Source organism: Culex pipiens, chromosome 2 (genome assembly GCF_016801865.2).
Source record: "Culex pipiens pallens isolate TS chromosome 2, TS_CPP_V2, whole genome shotgun sequence".
Taxonomy (NCBI): Eukaryota; Metazoa; Arthropoda; class Insecta; order Diptera; family Culicidae; genus Culex; species Culex pipiens.
In genome coordinates, this window is record NC_068938.1 from 63,040,657 (window position 1) to 63,060,716 (window position 20,060).

The 20,060-nt window shown below is 36.6% G+C and overlaps 1 protein-coding gene across 1 annotated transcript in view; it reads right to left on the reverse strand.

Moving 5' to 3' along the window:
* Positions 1-20,060, reverse strand: part of LOC120428792 (uncharacterized) — a 244,909-nt gene that overhangs the window by 124,790 nt on the left and 100,059 nt on the right. The window contains exons 4-5 of the mRNA XM_052707394.1: positions 18,465-18,673; positions 14,049-14,127 (exon numbers count right to left, since the gene is read on the reverse strand). Coding sequence (XP_052563354.1) covers positions 14,049-14,127; positions 18,465-18,673 — 288 coding nt within the window. The remainder of the gene's footprint in view (positions 1-14,048; positions 14,128-18,464; positions 18,674-20,060) is intronic.

Here is a 20,060-nt window from a genome sequence, read left to right on the forward strand (position 1 = left end):
GAAGATGCACTTTATGCTACCAAGAGTGACAAAAAAAAAGTGAAAGAACCACATGTGTGCACCGACTTTCCGAGCCGGAAAGTGACATAATTACGTGGGACGTTTATGCTCCCAAGCGGGGTTGAGCTCTTCGCGGTTTGCTCCGCCGTAGCTTCGATGAGCAAATTCAATCAGAACCTTATGGGGTTTGCCAAAGTTGGGTGACGTTCATACTGTGTCACAAGCCATCTTGCTTTGCATAATGAATGTGTGTCGGCGCTTTTTTGCATTTTTTGCCTTGATGACGTCGAGCGCGTTAAATGGGGAAAAGTGTTTTTCGATTTGCATAAGTTGGTCGGCACGCTTTTGCTTTGCTTAGTACTGGCGCGGTGGCGTCACACACTTGGGTGGTGCCGTGAAGAGGATGCAGCTTAATAAAGTGAGTTTTAAATTAGAATGTATAATGAAAGGGTTTACTTTATTCACTCGGAAATTGATTTGATTTTGATTTTATAAAAGGGACTTTTATGTAAAATTGGACGCTCGATTTGATGGCGTACTCAGAATCCTCATCTTCCCCTTCACAAGTTTCATCAAAAAATCAACAGACAAAAGAAATCTGAAAAAAGTATTTTTGTTTTCAAGAACAAAATCCAATTTCTATGAGTACCATCAAACTAAATCATTAAAGTTTCGTGAAAATCTCATGGGACTCGAAAAAAAAACTAAAATATATTAAGGTTAAATCAAATTGTAATGAAATATAATATATATGATGTAAACACTCGTAGAAAAGCTGATTAAATACTTTCTTTTTTGACTTTCTTTTATATTTTATTATTTGATTCTGTATCCTAATTGCTTTCTTCAACCACGGTCCATGATACATCGACTCACAGAAAGTTGACTGTATTTACTGAATGTTAGTTTTGCAAGTTTTTTTTTGCAATTTTACAAGTTTTTGAAAAAAAATACTTCTTTTAAAAATAAAAATAATAATGAAAATTAATGTAGTTTAAATAAAAAAGCTTAGCAGGGTATTTATTTTTAATTTTGTTATTTTTAAGCACTGATTTAAAAAATTGAGAAATTCAACGGAAATTCACGGAAATTGCCAGATTTCACGAATTTAACGCTGTCCGCGAAATCGTGAAAATTCACTAACTTTATTGATAACAAATGAACCAAGCTAACGGACATGACACGGGGTTTCAAAAAGTGAAGCCGGTTTTCTTTTACTTCTTTTTGGCGCCAACCGCGCAAGCAAGATCCCAGTCAAATCAATCCGAATTCTGAAACGGAATCTAATTAGAATCGTATACAAATTCCGTTTCAAACGCAACAACCGGTTCCGTGTTCGAACCGGTTGTTGCGCCAGAAATATTTTTAAGTTTGCAAAGTTCTGAGCAAAAAAAAAATACATTGAAGATTGTTAATTATTTTTGCTTTGGCCGCCTTTTAAAGAAAGATTATGTATCAAACCATCGTGCCTCAGGGTTAACTTTTATTTTCAAATATTTTTGTTCCTTAATTTATGCTTTAATGATAAAAATTAGCATAAAATCAAAATAAGTTGCATATTTGCCAACTTCAAATGTGTGCAACAATTTCCACTTTATCCGTGCGGGAAACCGATAATGGGGTAACTCCTCCGTTCCAGACTGTCAAAATTCCAAAACGTCAGGCGAATCTTCGGTTCGCCGCTTTTGTTCCTGTATGACGTTTCGAGGCGAGGCCCTGGTCAAAATCATCGTGGCACGTGGTTTCAAACGTAAACAAAGCCAGCAGATGCTGCAAATTCATGGGCACTTTTTAAAATGGTCGTATGAATTTATAATAAAGCAACAATTTTTATTATTTTATTAAAGAATCATAAAGGAGCAATTCCAGCCCAAAACAGGAATTTTTCAGGTACTTTTTTCTCGACCCTCTCCGATTTCAATGAAACTTTGTAGACATGTTATCCTACGCTTATATAAGCCATTTTTATGTATATGGAGCCAGTTCCACACGATAATGACATTTGAGAAGGGCGTAAGTGTTTTAAATATTTTTGTAATTCGGAATATTAATATTTCTGTATCTCGAAGCCGTTGCATCGTATCAAAAAGTGGTCAAAGACAAACTTGTAGGAAATTTGACGGGCTTTTCGATAAAAATACACTGAAAGAAAAAAACACTCAGCTTTTATGAGATTTTTTGATTTTTAAGTTTAAAAGTCAAATTTGAGGGGGAGCCCACGATTTTTTTTCATTCAAAATTTTTGTGAAGATAGCCTAAGATGTTACAAAAAGACTCACGAAAAATGCAGGATGGAGCATCTCACCTAAAAAAATACAAAAATCATTTACTAAAACTGTTTTTTTGAAAAGTGCTCTAAACGTCAACATTTTCAAAAATCGAATATGGGAATCGATTCTCCAGACAATTTTACATAAAAGTCTCCATATTGACTACTGTCCTTAGTCCAATCCTTGTGAAGTTACAGCGGTTTTAAAAATAAAAATGTTGAAAAAATAGGTTTTTTGATGGTTTTTGGCAATTTCTATATGACAGACTTGATTTTTCAGTCTCGTAAATATTTTTACCGGAACGCTCGTCCAATTTCCCATAAGTTTGTCTTTAACCACATTTCAATTGGATGTATGAGTTTACAGATATAAGCTAATTTACTATCCAGGTTACTATACTACACTGAAAAAATATGATGTTTTCGGTTACGAGCAATGTAATTAGCTTATACTCGAGCTTATATCTGTAAGCCCATACATCCAATTGAAATGTGGTCAAAGACAAACTTATGGGAAATTGGACGAGCGTTCCGGTAAAAATATTTACGAGACTGAAAAATCAAGTCTGTCATATAGAAATTGCCAAAAACCATCAAAAAACCTATTTTTTCAACATTTTTATTTTTAAAACCGCTGTAACTTCACAAGGATTGGACTTAGGACAGTAGTCAATATGGAGACTTTTATGTAAAATTGTCTGGAGAATCGATTCCCGTATTCGATTTTTGAAAATTTTGACGCTTAGAGCACTTTTCAAAAAAACAGTTTTAGTAAATGATTTTTGTATTTTTTTAGGTGAGATGCTCCATCCTGCATTTTTCGTGAGTCTTTTTGTAACATCTTAGGCTATCTTCACAAAAATTTTGAATGAAAAAAAATCGTGGGCTCCCCCTCAAATTTGACTTTTAAACTTAAAAATCAAAAAATCTCATAAAAGTTGTGTGTTTTTTTCTTTCAGTGTATTTTTATCGAAAAGCCCGTCAAATTTCCTACAAGTTTGTCTTTGACCACTTTTTGATACGATGCAACGGCTTCGAGATACAGAAATATTTATATTCCGAATTACAAAAAAATTTAAAACACTTACGCCCTTCTCAAATGTCATTATCGTGTGGAACTGGCTTCATATACATAAAAATGGCTTATATAAGCGAAGGATAACATGTCTACAAAGTTTCATTGAAATCGGAGAGGGTCGGGTACAACCGATTCCCTATTTGGCATGGAATTGCTCAAAGACAATCTGCATGCCAAAAAACTGTTTCTAGTACCATACAAATGCTGAATATTTTAATTAATTATTTCATAAGACATTTTGAGAAATCGACGCAACTTTGACAACTTGAAAGAAGATGGTGCTAGTGATAGATTGCTTCAGAAATTTGAAGAAAATTTGTTCCTAGTCCGTGCTAAGCTGTACTGCCCCCGTTCGCAAAAATGACCCATATGCATTTTCATCACTTTTGTGTTAGTGATGCGGTTTGGTTATGCGAATATGGGTAGTGTTTTTCTAGTAAAAGCCTATTTAAATTGTATGGGGGGTTTCAGAACCATCCTTAATGCGGATTGAATACGATTTTAATTTTGTTATTTGGGATTACAAAACGAATCAAAAAGTTATGTTTCCAAAAAACGGGGTTGAACTGTACTTAAAAATATAGCTTCAAATTTGAATACGCATTGCTATCATCCTATTTAAACTTAATAACTTAATATTTCGTGACCACCATCTCAAACAATACCCACCCAACGAATCATCAAAAACCCCGGAACCTGGTTGACAACCACCAACCTTCCCAGGCCCGTATCCAGGATTCTTCAATGGGGGGTGTTTCCCCCCATAAGGCGTTAGGGGTGTGTGTGTTATAGGAAGGGCGTATACAGTCAACAAATGCGTACCAAACAAAAACGTGAAATTTGCTTTATATATTGTAGCAGTAATGCTAAAAAAATATCTAAACATCAATAAGTTCATGAAAATATTGTTATTCTTGCATATATTATTGATGTGATATATGTGATAGAAAATATTGAAATAACGTTATTGAATCCTTGATAGTTTAGATTGTTTTGTTTTCAATTAATTTTTTTCTCTTCAGTAATTTGTTTTGCCCCTAAATTTTTGGAGAAAATTTTACAGGACGGCATTTTTTATCTTTACACAGCTTAAGCCAGATTGGTAACGAACTCGAGCATCTCAAGCCAAATCAATTCAAAATGGAAATCAACTCGTTTTATCTATGCGTTTTGGTTTTCGCCGTTTTTTTTTATTCTTCAAACATATCATGAGCTTATAGTTTGTGTTTTAAGGAACAAGTTTGCCGAAGACATCAGCGAGATTTGCTTTGGCACAAACAATAATCCCTTAGTTTGATTTTAGTTTGAAAAAAAAAATTAAGGCGATGTAGACGTATCTCTTCGATGTTTTCAGCAAAGTTGTTCTTTAAAACCCAAACTATAAGCTCATAAAGTTTTTGGAAAATCAAAATCAACAAAAAGTTTTCGTACCAAACTTACCAGATTTCTAGCTTTCTTTGATAGAACACAAACCTCAAAGCTGACGGATTTTTTTTTCTTGTCAAATGTAACATACCAACCAACAACTTTTATTTTCAATCCTCGGTCATATCACACAATAACATTTTTAAACATTTTCGAATCAATCACATTTCAGAGAACAGTTTGTAGATAAAAAAGATAATATCGTCAAAAAAACATTGATTTGTCCGTACAAGTTTCCATAGAAGTTTGACAGCTGCCCATACAATTGCTTACGAGGCCATTTCACGCCACTCGAAATTGACTTTTTCTGAACATGCCTAAAATTTAGCGGAGCTGTTTATCCTATCGAAACATGCAAAATCCCTTCTTTTTGGCACCGCCCCAAAGTTTTACGATTTTCATCTATTTTTTTAAATTAGTTTTCAAATGGCCATGTCGTGGATACAAAAAAGCAAAAATCGACTTAAAAAAAAAACGCTGAATTATATGGCGTCATCAAATTGTTTATTCGAATCGAACTTTACTTGTTAGGGCAAGTTGAAATCTCTTGAGAATTTCAAATTTATAAGCTTAAAGTAGCAGAATTTACCTACATTAGGGTGCCCAGAAAAAATGACCCCCTGCTCCACAAGCGGAAAACAGTTTTTTGGGTTATTTTAAGCATCTGTGTAAATTTTGAGCGAAATTGGTTGAGATTAACCCATTGATACTCGAGCCTAAAGATGGCGAAAACAAGTTTTTCATAGAAAAATTACTTTAAATCGCTAATAACTTTTCAGGATTGAGTTTTACAGCTTCGGTGTGTTCTACAATGTTGTAGAACATTAAATTTTCGATAAGATTCTCACTTTTGAGAATGTTTTGATGGAAATAGCGCGCCCTGCATACAAATCCGTTAGAAAATTAAGTTTTTCATACATTTTTTCGATTTTTCCCATACAAACTTCACCCTCGAGTATCAATGGGTAAATGTTTACCGATTTTGCTCATATTTGGTCCAGAGTCCTAAAATAGCTCAAGAAACAATAATCAGCTTGTGGAGCGAGGTTTTGAGAAAAAGTCCCATATTCTGGGCACCCTAAGCTACATCCATCCCTGCATCATTTATTCTAATTGCTCAAAATGCTGCCATGTTTGATATTAATCAAAATGATGACGCTGAATTGAATCAGCGTCAAGTTTCTTTTAAAAATTGCAGTCGAATATTCGTTGTCGAATATATCATTTTTTTCCAAAATATTTGACAATGTTTTTTTTAACTGGCGAAAATCGTAAAACTTTGGGGCAGTGCCAAAAAATAGAAGATTTTTTCATGTTTCGATATGATAAACAGTTTCGCCAAATTTCAGCAGGATCAGAAAATGTAGATTTCGAATTTGTACTTTTTTGTTTCCAGTTGGGGAGAAATGACCCTATATAAAAAAAAAACTTTGGCGTACATAGTCAAAGTTGGATTTGGATCTGGCTGATAACGATCTAAGTATTTTACTAACAAAATCAAGGAGGGCCTATCCAGTTCGTCAAAGGCTTTATAATAAAAATAGCTGGCCGATTTTAGTGCGATTTCGATTTTTCGAGATTATAATGAGGCCTTATTAAGCTAAACTTCAGTTTTTTTCAAGGCGTCAACGATCAAAGTTTTTATTTTTTAAATAATTCTTATGAAGGCGTATTAAGCGAGAGTTTAGTTTTTTTCAAGGGGTCAGCGATCAAAGCTTTTTGCCTTTCTTACAAAAGAAAGGTTTAAGGTTTGCTTTTGGAAAAACGCTTTTCTCAGAAATCTTAAAAAAATCGTGCACGGCGAGGGATCGTCCCAGAAAAAAATCCTATGTCTAGTTTGAAGGTTTAGATGCGTTCTTTCGATTGAATTTTGGCCCGAAACCCGGAACTCAAAGAACAAAAGTTCTTTAGGGTAGTGTAAGCCGAATGTAAAGATTAGATTGAATTCAATAAAGTAATAATAAAAAAAAAGAAAGAAAAAAAAAAAAAGTCTGATTTTTGAGAGCTCTTTTTCTGAAATACTTGAGCGATGTCTGTATCCGCTCTTAAAAATTTGTGTCTTCCATCATTGGAAAACCGCTCGTAAAACCCACAATTTTTATATTTCAGATTTGTAGCCGTGGGGTCGGAGACGAACATTTTATTTTTCGATTTACAATTTTCGACCAGTAAATGTGGTCAAAGCCATTTTTAGAGGTATTTTTTGGACTATTTTACAGATAACACTATCAAATTAAAAGAATTCAGTTTCAAATAAAAATCCATTCGAAAACATGCGCCATAAACTGCTTGGGCCTAAAATTTGAAGCTTTTCCAAAATGTATTTCCAGAGATATAGCCATATTAGTGTTTTACGTCTTATGTTTACCCTATTTTTTCCTATTACATTTTTGGTTTTATACGGAATCATAAACTGAACATAAAATTTGAAGTCCCGGCTCGTTCTCGCTCAAAAGATCGACAAGTCGTCAAGTCGAAGCATAAACGCCAGCACATTTACGCTTGCGCGTTTTACGCTGCGCGTGAAGGTGTTCTTTCTGGCTTCTCATAATAGATCGACAAAGTGCAATAACGATACATATTTTTTAAGTTAATCATAGACTAACATTAAAGACTGAGTACCCTTTATTTTTTTTCTAATAATGTCAGTCAAATAAGTTTTTCTTAATTAAATATAATTAGGACCCATAATGTACCTCTGAAAAAAAAATGCATTCGAGGTTTAGTCTAAAAAGATTCGAAGCTTTAGGTCAAATTCTCACTGGGTGGTATCATTATGTTTCTGAAAACTTAATTGCACCAATATATTTTTCGGAAATTCATCATTTTGCAAGAAAGGCTCTATTTCACCTCTGGTGATATTAAATGGGGTTTTTTATATTTTCTTGAGGGCGTATTTAGTGACAGTTGAATTTTTTTCAAGCCGTCAACGATCAGAGTTTTTTTGAAATAATTTCTTGGGGGCGTATTTAGTGCAAGTTTTTGTGCAAGGCGTCAACGATCAAAGTTTTTTTAAATTATTTTAATGAAGGCGTATTAAGCGAGAGTTTAGTTTTTTTCAAGGCGTCAGCGATCAAAGCTTTTTTTTATATTTTCTTGAGGGCGTATTTAGTGACAGTTGAATTTTTTTCAAGGCGTCAACGATCAAAGTTTGTTTTAAATATTTTCTTGAGGGCGTATTTAGTGGAAGTTTTTTTGCAAGGCGTCAACGATCAAAGTTTTTTTTAAATTATTTTAATGAAGGCGTATTAAGCGAGAGTTTAGTTTTTTTGAAGGCGTCAGCGATCAAAGCTTTTTTTATATATTTTCTTGAGGGCGTATTTAGTGACAGTTGAATTTTTTTCAAGCCGTCAACGATCAAAGTTTTGTTAAATTTTCTTGAGGGCGTATTTAGTGAAAGATTTTTTTGATAATTTTATGTAGGTAAATACGCCTTTATAAAATAATTAAGAGTATAGTTTTGTTTGAAGGCGTCAACGATACAAGTTTTTTCAAAATATATTCTTGAGGGCGTATTTAGTGCAAGTTGATTTTTTTTTTCATTGCGTCAATGATAAAAGATTTTTTTAATTATTTTTATGAAGGCGTATTAAGCGAGACTTTAGTTTTTCTCAAGGCGTCAACGATCAAAGTTTTTTTTAAATTTTCTTGAGGGCGTATTTAGTGAAAGTTGGGTTTTTTTTGCAAATATTTTCATGAGGGCGTATTTAGTAAGAGTTTAGTTTTTCTCTTGGCGTCAACGAACATAGTTATTTTAAATATTTTTAGAAGGGCGTGTTTTGTGAAAGTGGAGTTTTTTCTTAGCGTCAAATGTTTTTATGAGGGCGTATATACTGAGAGTTGAGTTTTCACTTGATGGCGTATCTAGTGAGAGTGAAGTTTTTCCCTGGTTTTCAAACTTTGATAGTCATAAAAAATGGCGGCCCTTCGGGCCGTGTCTTAGTCGGGGCGTTAGGGGTGTAAGCCATTTTTTTCCATGGGGGGTGTTGAACACCCATAACACCCCCCTTAGATACGGCCCTGAACCTTCCAGACACCACGTGTGTGGTCACCTTGTCCCCACAACAATAACAACACGCGGACAACATACTCGTGCGCCCGATCGCGTCCCGCCAGTCCAGCGCCGCGTAGGTGTCACAGCATAAAATAACTTGACACACATGCGATACCTTTTGAAAAAGAAACAAACTTCCTCAAGCATAACCAAGAACAATGCCCTTTCCGCAACACTCTTTGTCATCATAAGAATGTAGCCCTTCCGAAACCTTTGAGGTTATGTGGTCTTTGTTCTGTCATCACTGCACAGAACCACGATGCTGTTGAGGTGATGCTTGGTTGTCACAATTTCCAGTTTTGACGCTCCACATTTTATGAATTTCGTTGCAGAACCTTTCAAGAAATGGCCCTGCGCCAACAGTTCACGTCGTAGACTCCACCCGCGTGGACCCACGTGTCAACCCGAACCCGAACCACACTGGCGGCGGCGTTGATAGCTGGCCAAGGCGTATGATAAATGGTATCAACGAGAACGGAACATAACCGCGTGCGCGTGTGGGAGGAGGACGTCGTGACGCGCGCGATGATCATGGCAATATAATTGGACTATGATATGATGATGAGCTTGACGATTGTCCTTGCCGTGACTTGAAGATCCTCCCGCGCGCGCGGACCATTTATCGCCACGTTTTTTCGCGTGTATAATTTTGCGTGATTAAATTATGCGGGACTTGTGGTAGGAACGCCTTGAACGCTGCGGAACATTGCGAGGCAACGTGAGCGCTGTAAACACGTCCCCGAAGATGCTGGGTTGGCTGGAGGGGAACAGCCTCTGGATTGAGGTTAGGCTCCAGATCCAGATCTGTCGTGGGCTGGTAGACTGGTTCAAAGTTTAGAAGTCTCAGACCAGATCTTCAAATCGACTTGAAGAAGTTCAACTTTTTCCTCTAGAATTGCTGCTGAGCTGGGTTGATTGTTCAGTTTGAACCAGTCTAAACTTGACTCTTGAAGTTGTTTTCGGGAGCATCGCCGGAAGATTCTTGCAGGGATTTCGCTTGTACGTACCAATCAGCAACACCACCTTCTACAACAGCAGAAGTGGCAACACAGCACGTTACATGCAGTTTTGTCTGGGTCTGGTGTTTTATTCAAATTCTTAATCATAATTCATCGTGAAATATTGGATTAATCAGCGAAATCCAGCCAGGCCGTGTAGTTGTTGGCACCTTGACTTGGATTCGCCCGCAAAAGGACGCGAAGGGGAATTGCGTTGCTTTGGGAAGGTTGTTTGCAGATCTTGAGAGTGGGAATGTCTGTAGAGATTTAGTGAAAATTTAATAATTGATCGTGGAGTGAAGACAGAGTCGTGACCTCGAGTCAACTTGGTTTTATTCCTCCGACATTTTTATCAACCAAACAAGACTTGGAAATTCCAGCAAAGCTCGTGCCAATTCCGATATCACATAAACCCACAAGGATGTGGAATTTCCCGCATCATTAAGCAGGCAAAATCCACAACCGTCTCGTTGGCCACAAAGTTTAAAGCCAACCCCCGGGGGTCAGACCTCCGAAAAGATACTCGCTCCAAGAGGTTCCGTGTGTTCTTCAAAGGGTGGTAACTCGTAAGCTCCTCGTAAGAAAACCCATTTTCTCAAGCCTTGCTTACTCACACTGAGCAACTCTCTACGAAATCGACCGATTTCGACCATTTTTATTTTTTGTATTTTTTGATTTGGCTCAAACTTTGTGGGGGCCTTTCCTATGACCAAATAAGCTATTTTGTGTCATTGGTTCACCCATACAAGTCTCCATACAATTTTGGCTGCTGTCCATACAAAAAAGGTATGTAAATATTCAAACAACTGTAACTTTTGAGTGAATTTTCTGATCAATTTGGTGTCTTCGGCAAAGTTGTAGGTATTGTTGAGGACTTTTGCGAAAAAAAATAGATACACGGGAGAAAAATATGCATATTTTTTAATCAACTTTTTTTTCACTAAAACTCAATTTCCCAAAATACGTATTTTTTTGATTTTCCAGATTTTTTTACTTGTTTTAGGGGACTAAAATCCGCAACTTTTGAGCCATAGAGAAACATGGTCAAAAAATCTGCCGCCGAGTTATGAATTTTTGAAAAAATAGTGATTTTTGGAATAAATCGAAGTTTCATGCAAAAACAAATTTGACATTATTTTTTAATGCAAAATTGAATTTGCAATCGAAAAGTACTTCACAGATTTTTTAATGAAGTGCTCCATTTTCAAGATAAAGCCACCGAAAGTTCGATTTTAGCGAAATATTTGCAGTTTTTCGATTTTTAAAAATAGTGACCATGAGTGACCATTTCTAAAAATATTTTTTTGAAAAGTTCAGAAAATTTTCTATAAAATTGTCTAAGAGACATTGAAGATTGGACCTCGGGTTGCTGAGATACAGCCGCTTTAAGAAAAAGAAACACGAAAATTGAAGTTTTTTAAATCTCACCAAAACAACCCACCATTTTCTAATGACGATGTCTCAGCAACTATTGGTCCGATTTTCAATGTTTATACATGAAACATTTGTGAAATTTTCCGATCTTTTTGAAAACAATATTTTAGGACAAAACATTGAATATTACGCCCATTTAAAATGCTAGTCTTGATTAGAAAAAAATAAAATATTTTTTTCAAAAATATCGGAAAATTGCACAAATGTTTCATGTGTTAACATTGAAAATTGGACCATTAGTTGCTGAGATATCGTCATTAGAAAATGGTGGGTTGTTTTGGTGAGATTTAGAAAACTCGATGGTCTGGTAGCATTTTTGTCTGCTGACCCAAAGGACGGGGGATCGAACCCCGCCGCGAGCTAATGAATTTTTCGTTCATATTCAAGTGTTCAGAATTATTCTTTATTTCCATAATTTCTCGATAGGGGCAGATGGGAATCGAACCCAGAACCTTCCGCTTACAAAGCGAACAGCGTAACCATTCAGCCACGCCTACCCCCTTAAAAATCGAAAAACTGCAAATATTTCGATAAAATCAAACTTTCGGTGGCTATATCTTGAAAACGGAGCCCTTTATCAAAAAATCGGTAAAGTACTTTTTTTTTTGCATGAAATTTCGATTTTTTCCAAAAATCACTATTTTTTCAAAAATTCATAACTCGGCGGCAGATTTTTTGACCATGTTTCTCTATGGCTCAAAAGTTGCGGATTTTTGTCCCCTAAAACATATCAAAAAATCTGGAAAATCAAAAAATACTTATTTTGGGAAATTGAATTTGAATAAAAAAAAAGTTGATTAAAAAATCTGCAAATTTTTTTTTCCGTTCACCTATTTTTTCTCAAAAGTCCTCAACAATACCTACAACTTTGCCGAAGACACCAAATTGATCAGAAAATTCACTCAAAAGTTACAGTTGTTTGAATATTTACATAGCATTTTTGTATGGACAGCAGCCAAAATTGTATGGAGACTTGTATGGGTGAACCAATGACGCAAAATAGCTTATTTGGTCATAGGGAAGGCCCCCACAAAGTTTGAGCCAAATCAAAAAATACAAATAAAATCCATTTCCGGTTTTGGTAGAGAATTGCTCACACTGAACACAGGGTAGGGGGTTGGCCAGGACAGCAAGAACCACTTCAAGCTGTTTTCGATAGTGGATGGCCAAGTGCAGTTCTTGAAGTAGAAAAGGGCATTGCGTTAGGGTGGTTCTCTGGAGTTTCCTTAATACTTTTGAGATCGATTTATTTTGAAAGTATCTTGTTTGATTAAATGCTTTTTCTCTCAAATTTCCGAAAATGAACCACCCTAACCCTTCATCCCATATGCAGTCACTTTTATATGCAAGCTCAAGTCTCTATTGACTCTAGCTCATCACCCTGCCCAGCTAGATCTATCGATATTCAGCTCGGGTCCTGTGTGAGCTCCATAAAATGTTGATGCTGTGTACAACATGTGTGACTCTGTAAGGAAGGGTTTTAAAGCAAGATGACACCCCCTCAGCATGAAAGCTAGATAGAGAGTCGATTGCAATTTCACCCCACTTCTTTCCCTCACAGTTTCTCAGCTGGTTACCCTCATTTGATGTTAGACACGGCCATCGAAGTCTCGTCGTCTTGGACCAAGATATCATTGGTCATATCAGGTGCGCAACGGTGCAAAATCAATTGTGTTTCACCCCACCCTTCCCCCCTGATGTTGAAAATTGACGGAGAAATGCATCTTAGTTGCACTTTACAGCGTCTACAACCAACTCCCGAGAGTTTACGTCTGGAGCAGGCAATTCTCGGTCGATTTAACCTCGAAGAATTTCAAAAGCTAATTTCTGTGCAATAATTTAATAACTTTCAAAATCACCCGAGCTCGCTCCACTTGCTCGTACATTATTCAATCGAATCGAAACGAAACCTGGGTTAGAAACCTCCTACATATCAAGAAGAACCCAATGGAGTTGAGCAAACCGAAGATGCCCTTTTGCAACACGAGAAGACGAAGCAAATCGTTTATCTGCTGCCTGCTCTTTGGGTGTCTTCTTCTGCTGGGTTGGACAGGTATCTCTGGTTCAGGTTGGTGAAGTTTATAGAATATGCAGGTTTTCGCCGAGAAACATTTTCCCCGAGAAGCTTTTCAGCTTGGAGTATGATTGCATCAGCAAGCTAGAGGAAGGCGGGAATGCAATAGTTTCTATCAAATGCAGACTCGACTGGAAGAGAGAGAGATACATTTTGTATGAGGATGCTTCAATTGGATTTTTTGGTTAAATTTGGATTTATCTAACATATGGATTTTATTAAGTTGTAATTTTAATGTTTTTTGTTGTTTGGGTTTGCTTTTGAAATTATACAAATTTGAACAAAAAACTTCAAAGTATTTTTTATAGTTCAAAATACAACGATGTTTTCATTTCTCTATAAAAAAAAATTATAAAAGTTTCAAATGTTGAACATTTCATAGACCCACAACTCGATAAAGCCCAATTTATTCCGACGTGTGAACCGAATCACATGTCAGCCCGATTACAATCGTGTAAAATCGACAACTTTTCCACCACTTCCAGTTGGTTTTCAGACCTGAATAAAGTCCACTCCACAAAAAATAACACCGTGATTCCGTCGGAAATTCGGGGACCAAATCCGGTGCGCACTTAAAACTTGCTATTTTTCCACTTCCAATTCCACGTGGTGGTGGTCGAAAACTGTCTCCGCCAGTCAGTGTGGTCAGAGCTCAGAAAAAAACACACTCCGAACCTTGTTCGGAACCTCTTATTTGGTTATCGATTTTGGCTTACCGTAAACGATTAGTTCGATCGGGTCCGACGTCCGCTTGCCGGCGATGTTCTCCGCGACGCACGTGTAGTTGCCGATGTCCTGAAGTTTCGACCGTTAGGATGGCGGTGTGGTTGTTGTTTTAGGACAGTCACCGTCGTCGTGGTCGTTCCGACGGGAAGGGTCCGTTGATTTGAGGGTGAAATTGAAATAATAAAATAAAGTTTTATTATGGGTGGCTTCGTTTGGTCAGGTGCTATGGGATGGGAGGATTTTCTGCGACGGACACGGAAAAGTTTGAGTTTATGGATTTTGGAATAAATTAGGTAGTTGATTTTAAAGAAAAAACTGTGAAAAGGTTATTCCATTCCAATACAATAGATAAATTCAAAATTTAAAACATTAATCTACAGATTTTAAAGTTACTGAGAGGCAAAAAATATCAAAACTTCAATAACTAAAATGAATACCCTCTCCCCCCATTCAACATGTTTTTTTCTATGTAATTTTTACTTTTTGTATGGACCGTGATTTTGAGCACCTCAAAAGGTCACATGGTTTTTGGCATATCATTTAAAAAGTTAAAACTAATAAATTCAAGAGAAGACAAAGACCGTCTGCTTTTTCTGTTTTTTGTAAATTGTTGATAATTATAAATAATTTCCAAAGTTTTATTCCTCCAAGCATAATTCAAAAATGCAAGCAAAAATATTCATTTCTAATGGTACCTGTTTAAAAAAGCATGTAATTCAAAATTCAGAAAAGAAGAAATCTTAAGAAGCATAAAAAAATTGTCCAAATTTGGCCTGAAATGGCAAAAAAATCAAATCAATATTGAAATTAGTAGGTTTCAAAATTTTAATACAGTTTAGACTCGATTATCCGAAGTTTAATTATCCGAAGGGAAATATGTAAAGGACTGTAAGGGAAAAAATGATAATCGAATCACGAACAGCAATTTTGTTTTCGTATTTTTTTCACATTCTTGATCTTAACATGAAATTCGAGTTCTGAGACCCCATTTTATTCAAATTCGAGTTGTTGTTTGTCTATTAAAAAAGAAAATGCATTTTTCAATATTACATCACCGCCATTTTGACCGCCATCTTACATTTAAAAATTCTTAATCTTTTTTGCCTAGTTATGGGGTCACACCTAAGCTCAACAATCAAAAATCAGACTGTGAAAAAACATTTTTTTTTTGTGCCTCGATTATCCGAAGTGAAATTATTCCGAGGCCTTCAGATAATCGAGTGTGTACAAGGGTGCCCAGAAAAAAAATACCCCCTGCTCCACAAGCGAAAAACGGTTTAATGGGTTATTTTAGGCAACTATGCCAATTTTGAGCGAAATTGGTTGAGATTAACCCATTGATACCCGAGCCTTAAGTTGGTGCATAAAATGTTTTTCATATAAAAATGACATTTTTAAATCGCTAATAACTTTTCAGGATCGAATTTCACAGCTTTGTAGAGCATAACATTTCCAATAAGAATCTCACTTTTGGGAATATTCCGATGGATATAGCAGACCCTCGAGACCAAACCGTAAGAGAATAGGGTTTTCATATATTTTTTAATTATTTTTTTTCATGCAAACTTCACCTTCGATTATCAATGGGTAAATGTTGACCGATTTTGCTAATATTTGGCCCAGAGTCCTAAAATAGGTCAAGGAACAATATTCAGGAGCGAGGTTTTGAAACAAGGGACGCGATACTGCCCTGATCTATTCCTACCGTTTGTCACTTTCACACCATTCGCTCCCAAACACTCTCTCTTCTACTCTCCTTCTCTCTCTGATCGGCTTAGTCTCTGAACGGCTCAGGCAGGCCGAACGTCGCCGATCACTCTGAACTGAATATATTTTTCTCTGATGCACTGCGTTATACTCATTGATTTGGGTTGCCTAAAATCAATGTTATCAATTATTATTTATTTTGATTTCATAACATTATAGACACCATTCAAAGAAACTTCCACCAAGAAAAAATCAAATTGATGGCAAACTGAGGGCGTGAAGACAAAAAGACTGCCGCGCTGGCATTTTGTGAGAGTGGCTCTTCACTGAGCATGTTAGTGTGTGAGTGTCGTCGAGCGGCGGAGTAGGCAAATATTTTCACGATGTATTTGTTCGCTGAGTGAACAGTTCGGGCCACTCGCTAGCTGCTTGCAAGTATCATTCGCTCATGAATGCTAGCGGGTTGGAATAGGCAACGAATGGATAGGCGATGAGTGAGTGGTTTATGTTCATTGAACCGAAATTCAGGACTCTTGTTTTGAAAAAAGTCCCATATTCTGGGCAAATTTTCATGATTGAAACGAAACGAAATCAAACGAAGCGAAATGTGATGTGCATGTTTAGTTTAATAGAGTTTTTTTTCAATGAATTATTTTGTATTTTGTGAAAATTTTAGTATTAGTGAAAAAACTCTTATGAAATGCAAAAGCATACACAATTATGTTTCGTTTCATACCCATATTGCTTATTTTGATTTTTTTTATATTTTTGAAAAAAGTGTATTTTGTGAAAGTTTTAGCATTTTCCAAAATAAATAAGGTGGATAAACATACAACATTTCGCTTCGTTTGATACCCATTTTGCGAATTTTGAAAATTTGAGTATTTTCGAAAAAATACGGTATTTTGGGAACATTTTGAGTATTTATACTCAAATAGATTTAAAATTTTTTTAAATTAGTTGTCGTTTACTATCGGCGATAATATTATCTCCGAAAGAATTATCAACATAACGATAACGATAGATTATTGCTATCGTTCCGACGATCTAGATTTTTTTTGAAAAATCGTTCACGAATGTTGTATGGCCTACCAAGTAATTTGTTTTAAATAGAAGTTATGAGACATGTTTTACCTTTTAAATATTAATTTAATTATAACTATAAATTCTGTCAATATCACTTAATTTTTACAGTTTACAAATATTAAATACAGATTTTTTTTTATAATTTATTCATAATTCATAAGAAAACTTAAAAATATAAATATTTCCAAAATTCTCCGCAATTCAAACTGTTGTTGTTCGGTTTTTGAAACCTTAGATTAATAAGGAAAATAAGTACATGAATTACTTAGGTTAAAATAAAATATAAAAATGAAAGACCTGCTTTAACACCGAAGACACTTTTTCGTTTTTAATCACGGGTTTTCAAAAGTTACTGAAAACCGCTTCTATTAATTATTAAATAACATACATTTTTTTATTTCTTAAAGAAAACTATTTGAACACAAAAAGTTATAAGTATTATTTTAAACAATTCATTGTTTTTTAACATCATCAACTAACTTATTCACTGGTAAAAGATGCTTGGAAATTATATTTAGTTTAAAATTTTATCTCTCAGATTTGAAATTTTGTAATATTTTTTTTCAATAATTTTTTGTGTAACACACAGCTAAAAAAACAAATTATTCGCTCTACAGCATTGCCTTGGCGTTCTCGATTGCGAGATTCCTACTCGAAACTAGATGTTCAAAGGATTGATTGTTGAGGCAATTGCAAACTTTTTTTACACCTTAGCTTCCTTCCATCCACCACGGGATTCGAACTGACGGCCTTTGGATTGTTAGTCCAACTGCCTACCAGTGACTCCACCGAGGCAGGACCCAGGGAGACGACTCCTACACCTGGACTGAGCTAACGACCTAACCTTTTTTTTTATGTTAGTCCGGGGCCAACATTTACTTCCCGTCCGATGGAAGGCGTGATCAGACAAATATCGTCTCGAAAAATGCCACTGGGCCGTCTGGTATTGAACCCAGGCCGACTGGATGAGAGGCAATCACGCTTAACCCTACACCACGGGTCCCGGCACAGCTAAATGGAGCTCCAAAACTATGATATGTTCACAAATTAAACTTTTTGTAACTTGATTACTCACTAACAAAACCGAATTTCAATAAAAGTGCATAGGGTAAAGTGACAAAAAAGATAAGAATTTTGGAATATAAACTATGATTTCTTTACTTTTCTCGAATCCATGATAAAAAAATTAATATCTTTACCATATCAGTTAATCTGTAAGGTTCAGTGTTGATGATTAATTCCTTTAATTTTTTTTTGTATGGCGATAGATACTTTTTCTTAAAGGTGGCGCTTACTCGAAACATGTTCAAGTGTGAGATTTTAATGTAAAATTTAACGCTTGAGGACACCAAAGCGATCTAAGTTAAGCCTGATAAGATTTCAACAATCAAAAAAGTCCTTCTTGAATGGAAAATCCACAACTCGAAACATTTCCGTGCCTTCCTCCCCACCACGGCCTGTTCGTGGGAATTTATCGGGATTTCGCAAAACCGCGCGATTCGGGCTGGGATATGCGGTCCGGTTTCGTGAGTGCTTGTGTTATATTGAATATTAATGGGTTTTAGCCGAGTTATCTGCTCCTGAACCCTGGGTTTTTTCCCCCCACAACGCACCTGTAGTTTTACAGCGCCGAGCAGGATGCTGCCTTCGCCGTTGAACGCCAGCTGGCCGGGTCCGGTGCCGGTGAGGGTGAAATTGTTTTTCAACCACGTGATTTGGGGCTTCGGATAACCCTTCGGGGTGATGCATTTAATTTCCAGCTTTTGGCCGGCCTCGACGCGCAGTTTGGCCGCCGGGGGATTGCCAAAGTTCTTTTTGAGGTCTGGAATGAGAAAAGTTGAGAGTGAGAGGGTGAGGGTGAGATCGATTGAAAATGATTGCTTTGCTGATTGGAAAATGGATTGTTTATTGGGTGGTTTGATTGAAAAATTATGAAATTATCTGTATCGATTTGAATCGATTTTTTTTAAGGATCATCAAGCGAAACTTTCGGTTTATCATCCTCAGCAATTAGGGCTACTGAAATTTATTCGTGTTTATAATTATTTTTACAACCATCTCCAGGTGCTAACAGCCCTACAAAATTCACAGCTTTTGCGAAACGGGCATAAATTTGGCATCGTTAGCGCGTAAATTCCTATTAGTTGTATCGATCCACCAACATTCAGCTGTGAGAGAGCTCGCACCCTCGTCTTCTTCATTTGGTATTCATCACTCCCGTCGTAAACACGGTTCCTAATCAAGAGTCACGCGAAATTAAGCCCCCACTTTGACCATAAATTTTAAATACCTTTACCTCCCACTATACGCTGTCTCTGCTCTCGACTTTGCCCTGCATCTGAAATTGGTTTTATTACCTCAGTCGTGGAACCCCAGGTGATTCCCGCCACGTTTTTATCACACCTTGTCGACAACGATATCAACAACAGCCAGAAGCAAATGCATTCTCCTTACACCCTTAAGAAGAAAACCCCTCATTTTATCTCCAGCGTTGAAACAACCTTCAACAACAGAGATCAAGGTGAACACATTGTATTCTATAGAGTTACAACCTTGCAAACCTGCCTCGCGTTCCTTTCCACCTTCGGATGAGTTAATTTAAACTGAAAAAGTAATAAAACACCTTCTCCCATTAATTACCCGGACCCACCTGACTTTAGGGGCTGGGAAGCATAAAACCGAAATATTTCATGGCTCTTCACCACCAACCAACCAGACCAACCAGCAAACCCGATGAAGTTTTCCCACTTACCAAACAACTTTGGATCCTTGGCTTTTCACGTTACACGATTTTATTACAACTCTCGCACCTTTCTGAAGCGGGAAGCCACGTGAACGGTGGTGGATCCTTGGGCAATAGAATCGTCTCTTGCCAAAATTTAGTTTAACTTCAATTTGCTCCATTTTTAATAACATGAAAAATTAAGAAAATTGCGACAGCAGAGCACAACACCAACCAAAAATTCGCTTGTGGGTGAAAATGACGGCTATGATCGCCACCAACCGTCGTCGTCACCACCGTGGATGATGGTTCTGGGAAGACTTGTTGTGGGGGCGCTATATCCTGTTACGACGTTGTAATGTTGTCGGGAAGATAAACGTGAAATGAGACGTCACCGCCAGAGATGCGGAGAGGACGTTAAACCGTCATTCTGATAACGGTTTTATTGCGGCAGCAAGGTCAAACCGGAGTTGGTGGAATATCGATT